Here is an 18,212-nt window from a genome sequence, read left to right on the forward strand (position 1 = left end):
ACTGTCTAACTCCTAAGTTTTTGGGGTCTTTAATGTTTTGGAAGCCAAAATAAGTCTACACATCCACTATGAATGCGGCAGAAATCGCTCTGCTGGGTAGGTACAAGCAACCGGCTCACGCAGACCAGAAGTCTCGTGTGATCTCGTTGTCTCAAGAGAGAAGAGGCAAGAGTCAACTGCCAGCTAGCGATGCCTGCCGCCAACTAGCGGTCAGGTTGTGAAATTACATCACAAACTACTGCACCAACAAAGTGAATAATTAGCTAATTAATTAAATATCGATACTGCATTTTAAAATGTCGATACAATATCACGCCAGGAAGTATCGCAATATTTCAGTGTATCGATTTTTTGTCCCACCCCAATAAACAGTCAATCTCATTTTCCCATGAATTTAGGGAAAAAACATTAGCACTGATGATGAATGATTTTTAGTCGTAAAAAAAGTCAAAGTGATTAGTTTAAAGGCTCAAAATCTGAGAAAAAAAAAAGATAAATCTACTGTCCAAAATGTCAAAACACAAAATAAACGTCAAATAGTGATTTTTAGAGGCAAATGTATGAGATAGAAAGTTGAAATCTTGAGTTTGAAGGCATAAATATGAAATAAAATTCAAAATCTTGAGTTTTAAAGTTCAAAATATGGGTTGAAATTTTGAATTATGAGTCCTCAAGGTCAAAATATGGTATTAAAAGTCAAAGTTAGGAGTTGAAAAGGTCAAAATGTGAGAGAAAATTTAAAATTGTGAATCTTAAAAGTTAAAATATGAAAGAAAAAGTCAAAATCCTAAGTTGCAGTCATAGTTGTGAGATGCAAAATTGAAATTATAAAGTGACATTTTTTTATGATTTAACAATATTTAAATCATCAAAGTTAAGTCTACATTTTTATACTGCAGGAATCTGCAGACCTCATACTGCTGGACCAGTTGTAATAAAAATATGATGTGATGTTGTGGACCGGATGTAACTGTACAACGGGCTGGATTTGGCCCTCGGGCCTCGAGTTTAACACCCCTGACTTACACCTTAAGAAGTGATGAAAAACAATGTGTTAGGGTGGGTAATGGGCTAAACTGCTGCTTAAACATTGGTATAAGTCCTGATCTTCACAGTCCTAAATACTGAGCCTCTTATAATAAACCCTTTGCATCCTGTGTCTGACTTTGTACACAGCACGACTGACAGAATGTGGTTGACCCCGCCTTTAATACACCTGCAGCAGGTGTGCTAAACACGGCTCATTGTTCCTGCACTTTTGTCCGTGTTTGTAAAGAGAATAAAACACTGATGCTGTTTGATTTCTGGTCTGGGCAGGCGTCTATCTATTACTGTAGGATGAATGTTCTGTGTTCTAAGCATGTAAAGTTCATCTGGTTCATATCCACACATGCTAACACACAGAGATTTGAAAAGAGCAGCAAACCAGGACAGCGGCATCATTAGGAGCATCTCTTCATGCTGCTGGGCCTCAGAATTAATCATCAGAAACACCCCCTCTTCTTTCTTCTCTGCTGTGTGGCTGTGCAGCTTTAAAAAATAATGATCACAGATCCTGCAGCACATACAAGCACTATGTTTGTGTTTCATTTTCCACATTACAGTAACAACACCTTTTTTATGATTATGTAATTTGTCACTGTGGGAGAACTCACTGAGTCAGACTTATAAAAATTAAACTTGCTGTATTTTAGAAAGGCATCCTTTATGTGCAGTAGAAGTTTGAAGGTGATGTCATTTTCCAGGTGAAAGTCCAAAGTGAGGCTCTGGTTCCTGTTTGAGCCTCAGAAAGCAGAAACTTTAAAATATCTGACGCTCTAATGGAAGATTAGCTCATGGTGTTCACTCCCATACGTCACTGCGTTCATCATGAATGAAGCGTATTGTAAGAGCCGGTGATTTATTGTATTTAAGTTGCTAAAAATTCCATCATGTATGTTTTCACTCTGCTGTTCTGGTGTGAGAGCATGCTCCTATAGTCAGGTGTAATGTTGAGTTTAATGGGATATTTTCATCCTTGCTTAGATTTGATTTTACAGTGTATTTTTTTAACATCATCATGTAAGTTTTTGATTGCATGTTTACAGAGGGATAGTTGGTGCTCATAGCTTACAGTAACCTGACTGTTATGAATGCCTGGAGGGAACAAAAGACCAGTGACCACTATGTGGAGCTGTGGTGCCAAAGGACCTGGTTTGGCATTTTTCAAAACCTGAATATCTCTTAAATTTAAGCTTATAAATTCTGCTGTCAAGTCTTGTAGGTTCTTGGATGTAACATAATTTCATCATATAACTCCTTCCCCATAAAGCCTCTCAGCACGTGGAAGCATGAAGCGCTGAGAACAGCCTGACCTTTCAGCAGTGACCCTCTGTGGCTTACCCTCCTTGTGGAGGGTGTCAGTGTAATCCTCTGAACACCTAGCATGTCAGCAGTCTTCTCCATGATTGCAGCTGTGTGTGTGTACTGAACCAGAGTGAGAGGATAAAGGCTCAGGAAACCATTGCTAATTGGACTTCTCAAAGTATTCTAATATTCTGAGATAGTGGATTTTAGATTTTTGTGAACTGAAATTATTAAGATTAAAATGAAAAAGTCTTGCAATGTTTCACTGTGTATGAGATCAATCTAGAATTTATAAATGTTTAGCTTTTTGAATTAAGTCACAGGAAAAAATGAATTTTTTTACTTGATTTTCTGATTATTTGTCATGCACCTTAAAAACCCCTTCATTTTCTGCATAGTGGATTTGATTATTAGCCACACTATCAGAAGTATTTAAGACTTACTAAGCTACCTTAGTGTTGAACAACAGTATATGCTTCTATAGAAGGTAAAAGTTTGGGAGATATCAATCTCGTTTTAAGAAAAAACATAGTTTATTCACAGTCTTAAAAAAATACAACAAAACCCACAATCCTTGAGTATCAAAGCTTTGTCTCTGATTGTTTAGGTCTCTGGTTACCATGGAAATGTCTACCTAGCCTGTGAACGAAGGCTGTTGACTGTTATTGATGAAGATACATGCCGACACAGTTTGAAGCTATCGTGTTTAAACTATGACAAATAACATTATAACTACAAATATAATCACTATAATAAGGATAAGCATAGAAAAAGTGCATATGTGGTTTAAAAAACCTGAAAAGCAGGGATTCACGATATTAGATTTTTGCCAATATTCGATATGTCGATATTTACAGATTTACTTTAGCTGATACTGATATTTAAATATGCTTTTCAGAAAAAAAAAATTCAATCCTTTTGGACACTTTAAGGTTTAAGGATGACCAAGGAAACAAACTTTAGTCTTTAAAAACACTAAACACTAAAGTTTAAAGAATGAGGATAAATAAAGAAAAAGACCTCAACTGACATAGGTCTGTTGGTTCAGCCTAAAACTCCACTAATTTATTAGTATATATGGACAAAATTTAAAGTCGATACATGCTGAAATACACAGGCAAAATATCGGATGTAAATATCGGCTGAAATTTTCGATATGTCCCGATAGCGATATTTGCCTTTTTAAGCTAATATCTGCAGATACCGATACCAGACGATAATAGCGTGCATCCTTACTGAAAAGCTACCATTAACCATGAATAAAATGAATCACAATGCATTGTGGGATATGTAGTTCCTTTTTGTTTAAGTACACAGTCTTGCACTTTGCCTTTTTCTTGGTTTTCGAGTGCCATTTTTACGCCAAATCAAATGTTTGATTGTCATGAGTATTCAGGTAGCTGGTTAGATTGGTTCATGCGTTAAAAGTGTTGTAATAAGGATTTTGCTAAATGTCTATACGGGCTTTGAATGGGAATGTTTACTTCTGGAACCAGAGCTGCCGAAAAAGTGGGCGGCACTGTTGAGCTTTACTGCATGCTCTCAAATAGCTGTGCTGCAAAAATCGATGTTAGTTTGTGACTGTGTGCTATGGTGCATGTGGGCTTTTTGTTCAAAATGATGGTGCACTCGTTGCCTTTGATGCAGAGTTGGTTCATTTGCAGACATGTAGCTCCAAAGCTTGATGAAGACTAATTTATATGGAGAAATTCTCCCTCTGTCACATTAGTCTTTTGAAGCTTGCATCATTGAAGAACTTATGCAACAGTTGGTTTAATTTCTTCTTTTGTTATTTGTTCTACTCCTAAACATGCTCGTCCTTTCATCTCTCATCTCTGCCTTCAGGCTCCATCTCTCCCCTTCATCTCCTCTTCTTGTCATCCTCTCTCCCTCCTCCTCCTCCTGCTCCTTGTTTCTGCTCTGACAAAGATTCATGCGTTAAAGTCTTCCCAGCTACGCCTCCTGAATACAGACTCTTTGAGAAAATTGGGCTGAATTTCTCTGCGTTTGTGGCGTTCCCCCACGAGGAAACACCCAACAGGACACACTGCGGCTCCTTTAATGAGTCACATTAACCAATCATTGACTCGGCCGTCCACATGCCACCGCTCTACAGCTGACTGTCTCTCTGTCAGGCTCAGTGAAGCCGTCATGATATCCCTCTGGAGTGAGGGGAGAGAAAATCAATATCATCCTGTGTGTGTAATGCAGAGTTAGCCTCAGTGAGCTGCACTGGACATTAAGATGAATAACAGCTGACTCTGGAGGCGTTGCCATGGTAGCAGAGTTCCTCACCCCACCACCCCCTCCTGTATGTTTGCAGCAGAGTTGGTCCAGACCAAAGCTCCTCCAGGAGAGCAGAGAAATCAATGTGAAGTCAACAGTAAACAGACTGCGGTCATTTTCTCTAATTGGAGAAAATTATTCATGTTATGTAATCCTGCAATTACCATAGACTGTACATGGGAAGTAAACAAATAATGCAGTTCTAATATGTGGTACAAAAGTAACAGACCAACATAACCCTAACTTATTTCATACATAATTTTTAAGATACACAAATACTGAGTTTAATGTCAAGTCTGTTGTCTTTTGCAATAACTTATTGACATGCATGAGATATTTAATTTTAATGTTTTCTATTCCGGTAAACTGGAGGTCTTACCTCAGAATAGGGAGCCAATTTGTGGATAGGGATACCAAAAGCTAGAAATCAAAAACGTGACCTACAAAACCTAATTACAAAACGTTTATTAGAGCCAACTTAACAGTCTGCTTACAGAAAAAAACCTTGTCCTCCATGAAAACACTCTAACAAAGCTAAGATAGCTAAGGCTAAAGCTATGGAGCTACGTAAGCTATCTAAGCTACATAGGTAATGTAGCTTAAGACTATACGCCTTTAACAATTTTACAAATCTCATAAACCCACATTTTATTCACCTAAATTAGCCATGCAGCTGACATAGCTAAGGCTTATACGTCGTTTCCACCAAGCGGTCTGGCTCAGTTCGCTTTTTTTTGCGTTTCCATAGAGCAAAAGTTGGAAAGGGTCCCAAAAAAACGAACCGTACCGTCCCACTTTTTGGCATCCTTCCATAGGGGTACCAATCTTACCTATCCGTACCAAAAAGGAAGTTTTGTGAATACTAAAGCCTATTTCAGACTGGGAGCATGACGCACGCGCGTCTCGACTGTGACACGCGTGGATTTTTGGTTTGATTGCATGTTAACAAGTCAGGGCTTTCAGACTGCCTGCATGTGCGCCGTGTCTTGCGCAGTTGATACGCCCAGCTCAGGCGCGGAGGGTTGAGAGATTCGAAGTCTCGCCTATTTTTTCGCGCACCGCGTGTGGCTGTGGACCATATTAGACAGGAAAATGATAACTGGAGAGCCATATTTACATTGTTGTGGCAAATATGCACATGCACATCGCTCTGTGGTTGTTGAACATGCTCAAACTTCAGGCAGTTGACGATTTTAAAACGAGATCAGCGCACCCAGGATTTCTGGCATAATCTAGTTTGATTTTGACACCAGCTAAACTTTTATCTTATTTTTAATGTGACGAATTCTCAAAGTACAGCTCTAAACTTTCCTATTTTGTCAGATAAACTGTTCTAGACTGGATATATTCACTTATTAATGTACTGTTACGACCCAAACCGTCTCTGTACACGTATTCCATCAGCTGAGGATCTGTACTGACAGCGGTTACCATAATTAAGATGTAATTATTTTTTTAAAAAGCACTTTCAGCTGAAATAAAGCTGTTTAATCATTATTCCCTGGTGATTTCTGTCACTCGTCCTTTCTATAACTGTGGCTGGACCAGCAGAGTCACGCTGCATGTGGCACAGGTGCCTGTGTAAACGCAAACTATTTTGGGGTTTAGCGTACCAAACCATTAAGAACTGTACTGACTCAAACCAGACCCCCTGATGGAAACACAGCTTTACAAATCTCGCTAGCTATGCGAGCTACAAAGGAAATGTGGCTAAGGCTGAATCTAACAAAGCTATGTTAGCTTCATATGCTGTGCAGGTAACATTGCTTAAGACTGTACACTGCGAAGTTTTTCAAATCTCATAAACCCTCATTCTATGCATATAAATTAGCTACATAGCTGACAGAGATAAAGCTAATGATGCTAAGCTAACTATAGAAGCTTATTAGGCAACATTATAGATGACCACACCATTAACTGTTTTTAAAATCTCATACACTTACATTTTACTTAAGTAAAATAGCAATGTAGCTGACATAGCTAAAGCTTACAAAGCTACATTAGCTACATAAGCTACATTCCGTACAGTGCTTAACAAATTTATTAGACCACCCTAACCCTAACCAAAGTAAGGTTTATGCCACACCTGCCCTAAATTAACAGCACTGATAATTACCCAAATCATTTTTATGTTTCTGCAATGGTTAATACACCAATATGCAGAAGCTCTTTAACCCAAATGATATTTTTAATGCTAAAATATAATTATTATTGTTACCCATGAATTTTCAAATTTACTGATTTACAAAAAGACTGAAAAAATAGTAAAGCACATTATTATTTCTTGATTAATATGTCAAATTATAGTTATTTACTTGCATTCCTGAACAGAAAAATGAGTTTTAGTGGTTGAATGTTATGCTTGATTCATGTCTGACTTGTCAGAGAAGCCCAGTGAGCTGGCTCAAATTTGGGTGAATTCAGTTTGAAATTCCTCATTCCTGTTCAAAATGGTAAAACATGGAGAGCTGACTGAAAATGAAAGAGTCCGCATTAAAGCACTTCATGATGCTGGATGGTCTTTTACAGTTTTACAAATGTCATAAGCCTTTATTTTACTCACTTAAAATAGCTACATAGCCAGCGTAGCTAAATCCAACAAAGCTGTGTTAGCTACGTAAACTATGTAGGTAATGTAACTAAAGACTGTACACCTTTTACAGTTTGACAAATCTTGTAAAACTTTTTTCCTGCCCCACTAAAATGCTTTGTACGGTATGTTTCTCAGATGAATATGAATTATATCCATCCATCCACCCATCCATCCATCCATTTTCTATACCATTTATCCCATTCGGGGTCACAGGGGGGATGGAGCCTATCCCAGCTGTCATTGGGCGAGAGGCGGGGTACACCCTGGACTGGTCGCCAGTCAATTGCAGGGCTGACATATAGAGACAGACAACCAGGCACGCTCACATTCACACCTACAGCCAATTTAAGAGTCACCAATTAACCTAATCAGCATGTTTTTGGTGGTGGGAGGAAGCCGGAGTACCCTGAGAGAACCCATGTATGTTGTGAATTATATCTGTTCACTGGATATATGACACAGTCTATCTGGCATGTCAGGTTACCCCTAAATGTCTGGACATAAAATCGACCCTGTGCAGCTTGGTTGGGTCCTATAACATGCATCTAATGGACTGATTGTGTACTTATTGACTGTATTATGATTGAGAATTGTTGTATGTTTTTATTCACTTTAGTATGCATTTTAGAGTGAATGCCTCCTGTCTGTCGTCATATGCGGCACCTGTATTTTACATACCTAACTCTGTTTAATAGCATTTTGTACATGTCTGTTTTTAATGTAAGGACTACAGATGGAAATTAGCGTTACGCTAAATTTGGTGCAGCCATCTTCTTATTTTTTTTTAAATAATTAATGACACTGCACACTGTCCTGTCAAAATAAATTAAACTGAAACTCAAACTCTTATTAAAAACAATGTAAAACAATACATACAGATTGCTCTTATTTAAGAAGCACCCAATATAGAACCCCCGATGTGGTTTTAAACTAGATTCAAACAATAAAAGCAGATTTGATGTAGATGTATTCCTCCTGCGTATTTCTTGGTGTCTGATTTTCATGCTTGTGTAAGAAGCCTTTGGCAGAAGTGATTCATGCTCCTTTTGTCTCTCTGAAGTAACCATGGCTCTGAATTTGGTTTTCCTTTGACTTACAATCTTTTTGTTTATTTTTCTGTGTTGCAGTTGAGCGAGAAGTCGTGCAGAAGAGGACCTTCACTCGATGGATGAACCTGCATTTAGAAAAGGTTTGTTCACGTCTGCAGAAACACACAAACACAGTCCACAGTAATCACAGCCTCTACACACATGGTTATTACCAAGCTGCTCCCTCAGCTCTCACTTACTAACCGGCTGGAGCAACACGTCTTTTTTTTTTTTTTTCTTTTTTTTTTTCTTTTTTTTTTATAGTCTCTCCACCCTGAAGACCAGTGCAGCTCCGTCTCCACCGCAGACTGTATGATGAAGCTGAGATTATCCACAATGCAGTGGAGACGTGTGCTGCACATAAACACACTGCAGTGGTGTGAGTAATAGGCGTGGTTCTGTGTGGAGCATTAAACTTTCATTGGGCTGTAAAGTGTTAATCTGAGAGAACTGTGGTCATGTTACTGATCCATTTACCCCACAGTGGTCGTTCCCCTCTCAACAATAGCCTACGGCTGATGGATGTGAACACTTCACCTGATTGGATGACAACTCCATCCTCAGCAGAGAGCCATAAAAACAGATTAAACCTACAAAGAAAGAAGAGAAATGCTGGAGAATAAAGATGAGTAGATAAGCAAATAAAAACATACTGAAATTCAATAAAGACTAAAAACGAAGTAAATTAAACACTGTGGGAATATAAAGAAGATTACAGTAATGAAAAATGTTGGGATAATAAAGAAGCATAGATGAAACTATAAATAAGTGAATAAGCAAATTTATCATCATTTGATATCATAATACATCATAATAGGTTATAAATAGCTTTTCATGAATGGAGACAAGCAACCAGATAAATACAAACTAGGGATGGGTACCAGTAATCAGAGGTGGAAAGGATACCTGACTGTATTAATCAAGTAAAAATACAGTTACTTTGGTTAAGATGTACTTAAAGGCCGGCTCTTACTACACAAATTCAGCCAGAGTTAAGCCCAACTGCATTGTCGCAGCTCATCGTCAAAACTCAGGCTTGATTAAGAGCGTCGAGGAAGACAAACAGTCATGTAGTTTTACATAATTAACAACGCGTCCAAGACGCCCCACGACCATGATTTACCAAGACTAGCATGCCAGAATTTTTTGTACATTGTCGTCTAGTTTGACACCCTGACCTGACGTTAACAACGTAAATCCTGATGTCTGACTACCGGAGAACATTTGCTCCTTGTCTTTGCATCATTATTTACAAGATTAACTACTTTTTATCCCCTTTTATTTACTAAAACTAATGTGTAAATTTTATTTTATTTCATTTACGTTATCACATGCATACCTTTAAGTCCTATCTGAAGGAGAGCCAGTCCATATTGCCCTTCTCTTAATACATCCCTACTTATTATCCATAATCCAATCCAGAATTGTTTCTTATTTCCTTGAGTAGAAGTAAAAGTACTGCTCTATAGATCTACTCAAGTAAAAGTAAAAAGTAAGTCTTTAAAAGTTTAAGACTACTTGTGATCCCCAAGGGGTTTTCAAGGTGAAATATGATTGTTCTTTGGTGTGCAATATAAATCTCCAACAAGGTTTTTTATTGTAAGGAGTTACTTAACCTAAAGTGAAATGCAACAGGATGAAATGTGGTATCATTCTCTCATTCTCTAAACTTGTAATCATTTTACAAGCTGAGACCTCGTCGTTGTGGCTTTTAGTGTTTATTTTTTACTCAGTACTTCCTGCTTTTTTAAAAGTAACTTTGAACAATACTTCCCCACACAAAATAGTTCAGTAAAAGTGAAAGTAGTGATTTTAAAAAGTACAAGTATTCAAAAAAGCTACTCAATTACAGTATCTTCAGTAAATGTAACTAGTTACTTTCCACCCCTAATCGATTACCTGATGTGGCTGTTATTACTTGAGTCATGTTGCATTTCCAGAACATGCTGCAGTATGAGCCTGTAGTTCACCTGTGCATGTAAACCTGCAGCAGAGTCTGACATCACTGTTTACTCCTCCACGCTACATTTCTGTTTTTCATTTCTCTGGTTTCAGCAGTGAGCTGGGTGAAATGGAGCAAGTCGAGCGACTGATCAAATCTTTTGTTTTCTCTCACACAATGAGCCTCTCTTCTCTTACTCACTGTTTGGCCCTGCATCAAATCTCTGACCCAATAATCGACAATCAAATGTTTGTCTTCAGTCATCTTGGAAAGTTCCAGTCACTTTACCCCCCCACCTCTCCCATCATGCACTGTTCTCCATGTTCAGACAGGTCTCTCAGATTCCTTATGTTGTAATGACTTGTTGTGATAACAGAGCAAGTTGGGGGTTGACTAACTGACACAGTTTAAAACAACAAATTAACACCATTTCCTCTTGTGTCATTTCACTTAACTTTCACACCACACACATTATAGTAAGAAGTGATTCCTAGACAGAGAAGCCCAATCAAACAGCCAAAATGTTAAATAAATATCTCATATTTGTTTCAGCAGCTAGATAAACCAGGTGCCGGCATATATTGACTGGATTCAACAGATAAACACTGGAAAGTGATTTATGCCACACGATTTAGCTGCTGTTTTAAAAAAAGGCAGATATTTGCCAATACTGATGCTGAATCAATGCATCTGTGCATCCCTAAAAATAAGCTGGCACAGGCTTGCTTTGAAAAATCAGGCACAGCTTTCAGTACACTGCTACGGACATCATTACTGTTGTGCATACAATGCTGCGTTGGCATCCGACATGGAAAATTGACTACTTTTCCACTCTCTTCCATAAACGATACTAGGAATTCGGTCATATAAAAATTGAATGGTACCATGTTTCAGTACTATTCGATTTATACATGAACGATACTAGGAATTCGGTCGGTATCTATAAAAGTACCGAAGTTGGTACCCATCCCTACACCATACAGCGTTTCTGCTAGACTTCTTTTGTCTACGAAATAAATGACCAGCAGTGTTTAAGATTTCTGGCCATTTAGAACAACTACCAGGCGTTTGCTTTGGATAGCCATATGTGACCATGCTACCAGGATTTAACAGCAATAAAACTATAAAAACAGAAACACTGTGATACAAGAATTAGAAAAAAAAAATTGAGTCTTGCCATCAATCGTCCAATATTAATAATCATAAACTGATGATCTCAACTGTAACCTCCGCTTTAACAGTAAAATCTAACCATAGTGGTGTCTTTGGAGTAGTCCCAGAGAAAGACAAAAGCATCCACTGGGGATTATTCAGTATTGCCCCCCTCTCATGGATGGCTATTTCCACCCTGTTGCTACTATAGGCTAGATTAGTTAGGACATCCCAAGCATAAACACCCAGTTACGGGCAGGTGAGAAGGTGCTCCATGCTTTTCTGCTCGGTCCAGACCAGTCCTTGTCCCAGCTGCTGTATCTGTGTTTGTGTCACTCAGGTATCTGCAGTTCATTCGTTTCTGCTTCTTTATTACCTGCAGCGATCCATCAGAAAAACTGCTAAATCACTAAACTGTAAAAGTGTGATAAAAAGCGAGATTGCAACTTTTAAACTTAATCCAAACCATTAAGTTTTGGAAAATCTCATGCCATTAGCTTCCACACAGAAAAAAAAAACTATTAAAAAAATAAAAGTTGCCTAAAGGACCCGATTGGGTCCAGGGGTCCCTGGAGGACTAAATCAGTATAATCTTCTAGTTACTGAGAGCTCACAGGAAAGAGTTTGTGTTGATTTTTGTTGATGATAACCTAACATGATAGTTGAGCTTTACGCCAGCTGATGTGTTAAATAAATGCTCCAGGCTACACTTGATGGGACCACAGCTGACAGAGTGTTGATTTTAGCTCTCACTTAGCCCTTCATATTTTTAAGGATCTTCACATTTTACCAGCTTGCCATACCAAATACCTTCTTGCATATATTGGGTCCTCATATTAGCACATTTCCTTCCCATAATTTGCTGCTTTGAGTGGATGATTAAAACAAAAGGATTGAAAATCAGCCCAGATATATCCATACTGTATACAACATTCAATCTGCTCTAAACTGCTCAAGTACAAGCCCCACACACACACACACACACACATTTAAGCAGCCATAACCTCTCAATTTATTTTTTTCTCTTAACATAAAACTGATTGTGGTGAATGTTTCTTTCCCTTCTTTAGTGTAACCCACCCATCGAGGTCCATGATCTTTTCCGTGACATCCAGGATGGACACATCCTCATGGCGCTGCTGGAGGAGCTCTCTGGCTGCAAGCTGGTACAACCTTCACTCTTTGATTTTATTTCACATATGCAGCTGCACTGCTTATTTATCATAATCAATGTCCACTTTATTAGTGCTGTGGTTTGGGTAAATGTGTCTTTAGGCTGGTTTCATACTCATCAGTGATACTTTTCTCATCCTAAATTATTTTCCAGCTCCATGGATTCAAAAAGTCCTCCCATCGGATTTTCAGACTCAACAACATCGCCAAGGTCCTGTCCTTTCTGGAGGAGAGAAACGTGAGTAATAGAGGCTTGAAGACTCATCTTGCTGTGTATTGATTGGCTGTACTGTAAACACATGCTGTAAATTACGTGTCTTTAGGTGAAGCTGGTCAGTATTGATGCGTCCGATGTTGCTGATGGAAACTCCTCCATCATCCTCGGACTCATCTGGAACATCATCCTCTTCTTCCAGGTAGTCTCTTTTTCTCTGTTGTTGTTTTTTTTTTGTGCTATTCCTGACATGTTAAACATCTTCAGTTGTTTCTGTCTCCTCTCATACGCTTTTCTATTGACACACAATGAGCTCAAGTGTGAGAATAAAAGGGCTGCTTCACAACCTTGTGGAGTTTCCATTAACAAAGCCCACTGGAGTGGAGCATGCTGGGTAGTTTATGTAATCCACACTGCGGGTCAGTGGTTTGGACAGACACCACACGTCAATCAGGTCATGCAGACTGTCCTCACATACTTCAGGCTGTCTAAACCAAGCTTTATAAACTACCAGGCCTGAGCTCGGATGAATGGAAGAAAGGTAGAGACACTGACAACTCTGAGGGTCTGTCTTCTGGTTCCACATGAATTGTGGATATTAATTAAAACACACATTTTAAAGAGGGACTAGTTTGGGAAATAATAAGAGTTTCAGACCACCCACAAACAAAAGAGAGAAAAATGTCTGACTGGGCCCTACGTCTGATTTAGATTACATACTGATATAAAGTATTCCAGTTTTTGAGAAATTGTCACACTTAAATGTTTCAGATCATCAAACAGATTTTAATATTAGACAAAGATAACACCAGTAAATACAAAACTGAGTTTTTAAAATTTTTAAATAGAGGGATTTCATTTATTAATTGAAAAAAAAAACCAATACCTACCTGGCCTGATGGGAAAAAGAAAATGCCCCTCCTTGTGAAATCGTGAATCAACTGTGATTAACCACATTTCGCGGAAAGCTGAGTACCCAGGCCTTATTACCACTAGATCTACTGAATAAAGAAAATCACTCACACCTGCTGGACAAAGTGAAGAAGGCTGAAAGATCTCAAAAAGCAACACATCATGCCACAGTATAGGAAAATTCAAGAACAGATGAGAAACAAAGTCATTGACACCTAACCAACCATGATGAGAGCAATTATCCACAAATGGGGAAAACTTGGAGCAGTGGTGAACCTTCCCAGGAGTGGTTGGCCTACCTGAAGCACCCCAAGAGTGCATGGAAGACTCATCCAGGAGGTCACAGAAGAACCCATAACAACATCTAAAGACCTGCAGGCCTCACTGGCCTCAGTTAAGGTCAGAGTTCATGATTCTACAATAAGAAAGAGACTGGGCAAAAATAGCATCCATGGGAGAGTTCCAAGGCAAAAACCACTGCTGACCCAAAGAACACAAAACTTTGTCTCACATTAGCCGCAAGATATGTTGATGATCCTCAAGACCTTTGGGAAAATATTCTGTGAACAGACGAGACAAAAGTTGGAACTTTTTGAAAGGTATGCATCTCATTGCATCTAAAACAAACACAGCATTTCATAAAAGGAACATAAACAGTCAAACATGGTGGTGGCTGCTTTTCTGCTTCAGGACCTGGATGACTTGCAGGAACTGTTGGAACCATGAATTCTGCTCTTTACCAGAAAATCTTGCTCAAAAGTTCTTGGGTTATGCAGTGGTAACCCCCTGAATTTGGCTGAATTCTGCAAAGAAGAATGGTTTGATGATCTGAAACATTTAAGAGTAACAAATATACAAAAAATATGAAATTTCAAAAAGGGGGCAAAGTTTTTGTTTTTACTCCCTTAACAAACACAATTACATTCATTACTATAAATACTAACAAGAAGTTAATGAGATTAGCTAAGTGTTCAATATCTGGTACTTTAGGCCATTTGTTCGTACTGTCCTCCCATTCCTCGATAGTAAAAAGTAGAGGAATGATTGTATTATCATGTTTCAGGTATAACAGATGACATTCATACATTTTAATCTCTGAATCACTCTCAGCATTAGTGTCTTGTTGCTGTGGGAAAAGCTAGAAATCACTCTCAGAATTCAGGCAAAGTATCATGGGGAGTAATAATAATAATAATAATAATAATAATAATAACTTTATATGACACCTTTAAAAACAGACGTTTAAAAAGTGCTTTAACAGACATAGCAATAGCAAGAACTCAGGGGTTCCCAAAATAAACAAATTAGCAATAAACCAAACAGAGAAAGTCTTGATAATCAAACAGAAAATCAAAATGAACTGAAACAAGTCTATGGTATTAGCAAAATTAAGAGAATTGGGAATGACGTATATGACCTTGAAGGCAGTTAAAATACTAAAAGATGTAAGTATCCATTATATGATATGAAGATAAAACTTTGTACACACATATAAGACAACAACATCACATCATTAGCAATAAAACAAAAATAAGAAGATTTAAAGCAGATAAAAGAGAATGGACAGGTAATAAATTGAAAACAGAGGATATTAAGATGGCAATAGAAGGAAAAGTCAAGGATAAAAGGAGTAAGAACACCAAATGAATAAAAGAGTGATTATAAAAACAAGTTAAAGGAAGTGTGACATAAAAGCAATTCTGTAAAAAGTAAGTTTTAAGGAGTGATTGAAAAGATGTTACTAAATCTGCCAGCCTTACCTCATCCGGCAGGTCGTTCCAAAGTCGAGGGGCCCTGGCACCAAAAACCCTGTCTTCTTTAGATTTTAGTCTCGACTGAAGAACAACCAGGAACCCCCGACCGAGGATGTGACTGCGTGAAGGCTCATAAGGGGTCAGCATATCAGTAATATAACCTGAGGCTAAACCCGTAAGAGCCTTAAAAATGATCAGTAAAAACTTCAAATCAATTCTAAAAGTAACAGGAAGCCAGTGGAGGGAAATGAGTGTAGGGGTGATGTGATGCCGTCTTTCAAAACCAGTTGAAAATAGATATTGATATATATAATATATATATTTAATATATAATTGGAGTAGGAATAATGTGGAAAATATCCTCATTAGATTTGTATTTGAAGAAAAAATGAAACAACAAAGACATCGATGGGTGTTCTCAGTTGAAAGTCACCAGTTACATAGCACCCTGTGAACTAAAACAAAATTTTGTTTTTATCATTTTCACTGGTTTAAATGTTGACTTTTTAAACAGAATTCATCCGTTCCAGCTGGTTTGACAGTAATTTTTGGCCCTGTGCAGGGGCAGCCCTGATAGCATCAACTTTTGGGCCATATGTGGCATGTGGCTGAGATGCAGAATGCCAAATTGTATGAGAGCCAAGTTATAACCACACACGCTTTACCATACCTTTACAGTTATCAATTATTATAAATAAATGCTGAGATACTACACACGTATGCAAGACAGGCTGAAAGGTTGAAACCATGGGTCATGGTTCCCTCCTAACCCTGTCTTGATTGGGTTCATTTATTTATCTCTGTTCTAGTCTGCAAATAAATCTTTGACTGCAAGCAAGTCATAGTCTTTCTGCAACTTTCGGACTAATCCCTGCTCCTACGCCCCTGTTTAATCTAATGGATCATGGTCAGAGTGATCTTTGTTCTGAGTCGTGGTTGCCATAATAAACTTTAGGTGATAAATCCTGTAACTTACCCTTTTGTTGTATTTTAGCAGAATTTTGAGCCAGAAAAGATTCGACTTTATACATGCAATATTTTCTCTCTGATTCTTTGATAAAAGCAACCCAACAGGGCAGTTTCTCAGCAAATTGTCCGCTCAAATGTCAGCACAAAGTGGGTAAATAATCTTCTGCATGAATCTGATACCCTGCAGCTGTATTGACCGCTAAAACAGTCGACTAAAGGGGAATATAATCCGACTCTCTGTGTCCTTGCAGATTAAGGAGCTGACTGGGAACATCAGGAGCCAGTTCCCCTCCTCCTCTAGTCTGTCGTCCATTCCCACCAGCTCTGACTCTGACGCTTCCTACTGCAGCACGCCGTCAGAAGAGAGACAGACAGCGTCCACAGCCATGAGAGAACACAGCAAGGCCATCAAGAAACTGCTGCAGTGGGTGCAGAAGCGAACACGCAAGTAAGTCTAGTGCAGTTTCAATAAAGATTGGTATATCTTAGTGGGCTGTTTCTCTTAAATATGATGTATGTTTTTGGTTTGGATCTTTTTCTTTCCAGGTATGGTGTGGCAGTGCAGGACTTTGGGAAGAGCTGGACAAGTGGTCTGGCCTTCCTGGCTGTCATTAAGTCCATTGACCCCAGCCTGGTTGACATGAGGAAGGCATTACTGAGGACTGCAAGAGAGAATCTGGAGGACGCCTTCAGGATAGCTCACTACAGCCTGGGCATCCCACGCCTGCTGGAGCCTGAGGGTAAAGACTCATCAATCACTAATACTCTAACCGAGGGCTCACCAAATACATTGCTGATAGGAAAAGCAGCCAATCATTGTGTCACCATTATGTTAAAAGATTTGCTTAAGGGTGAATTCCAAAGGTGGATGGTTTCCTGCATTAAACGCCTCCTAAATGGGCTTCTCTTAGCTAAATAATGAGATGAAACAGGCTGTTCTAACTCTGCATGGAGACATAACTGTTATATTTTTACTCAAAGGTTATGTAGAGCCTGTTAGATAATGCAACATTTGCTAGTCCATTTACAAAAGCTCTGTAGTGATTGCTTTTTATCTGCCTAGATCTGACCATCAACACACCAGACGAGCAGTCCATCATCATTTATGTGTCTCAGTTCTTGGAGCATTTCCCTGGCATAGAAGAGGTAAGAGGCCTCTCTTGTCCACCAAGCCACTTCTAGGTCTGGTTTGGAGCCAGAACTGAATCTAAACTTAGCACAACAAGTAAGGAAGTTTGTGTTTGGTGTATTATTTCTTTGTTGTAACAATGCTTCTTGACAATACATCTTATACCGTTGGAAAGCCTGTTGTTTACCCTTTTAAATGGTGCCACATTTTGTAAGGATCATGCATTTGTGGGATGAGCAGCAGAGCTTAGTATGTGGGTTGCGCCCATGAAAACTTTGCCAAATCATCTCTGCCAATGCTGCACAGCTGATTCTGCTATTGACTCTTGTTTGGTGTTTGGTGGATTGGATGATTGAAGTTTGAAGAAACAAGACATATTGATAATTTAACAATTTATACATTTAACAAACAGGAGCCTCAGTAGCGTGTGGAAGAACCATACACACACACAGCACAAACACCAGCTTGAAGTTGCCATATCGCACGGGCCCTGTCCAGATCAGTCAAACGGGGCATGCCTATTCTTAGAGCAGACATCTACTAACCACTGTAGCAGGGCCCATGCTCACAGGTGCTGATTGGCACCTGATTGGCAGCACCCGGGGGAACCAGAAGCTCAGAACAAAAGTCAATAGCAACAGCAAAATAAGCTGT

The 18,212-nt window shown here is 38.8% G+C and overlaps 1 protein-coding gene across 1 annotated transcript in view; it reads left to right on the forward strand.

Moving 5' to 3' along the window:
- clmna (calmin a) overlaps positions 1-18,212 on the forward strand; it is a 76,770-nt gene that overhangs the window by 49,046 nt on the left and 9,512 nt on the right. The window contains exons 2-8 of the mRNA XM_041813450.1: positions 8,353-8,414; positions 12,478-12,573; positions 12,735-12,818; positions 12,904-12,996; positions 16,681-16,877; positions 16,976-17,169; positions 17,493-17,575. Of these exons, the coding sequence (XP_041669384.1) occupies positions 8,353-8,414; positions 12,478-12,573; positions 12,735-12,818; positions 12,904-12,996; positions 16,681-16,877; positions 16,976-17,169; positions 17,493-17,575 (809 nt within the window). The remainder of the gene's footprint in view (positions 1-8,352; positions 8,415-12,477; positions 12,574-12,734; positions 12,819-12,903; positions 12,997-16,680; positions 16,878-16,975; positions 17,170-17,492; positions 17,576-18,212) is intronic.

Source organism: Cheilinus undulatus, linkage group 18 (genome assembly GCF_018320785.1).
Source record: "Cheilinus undulatus linkage group 18, ASM1832078v1, whole genome shotgun sequence".
In the NCBI taxonomy this organism is placed as follows: domain Eukaryota; kingdom Metazoa; phylum Chordata; class Actinopteri; order Labriformes; family Labridae; genus Cheilinus; species Cheilinus undulatus.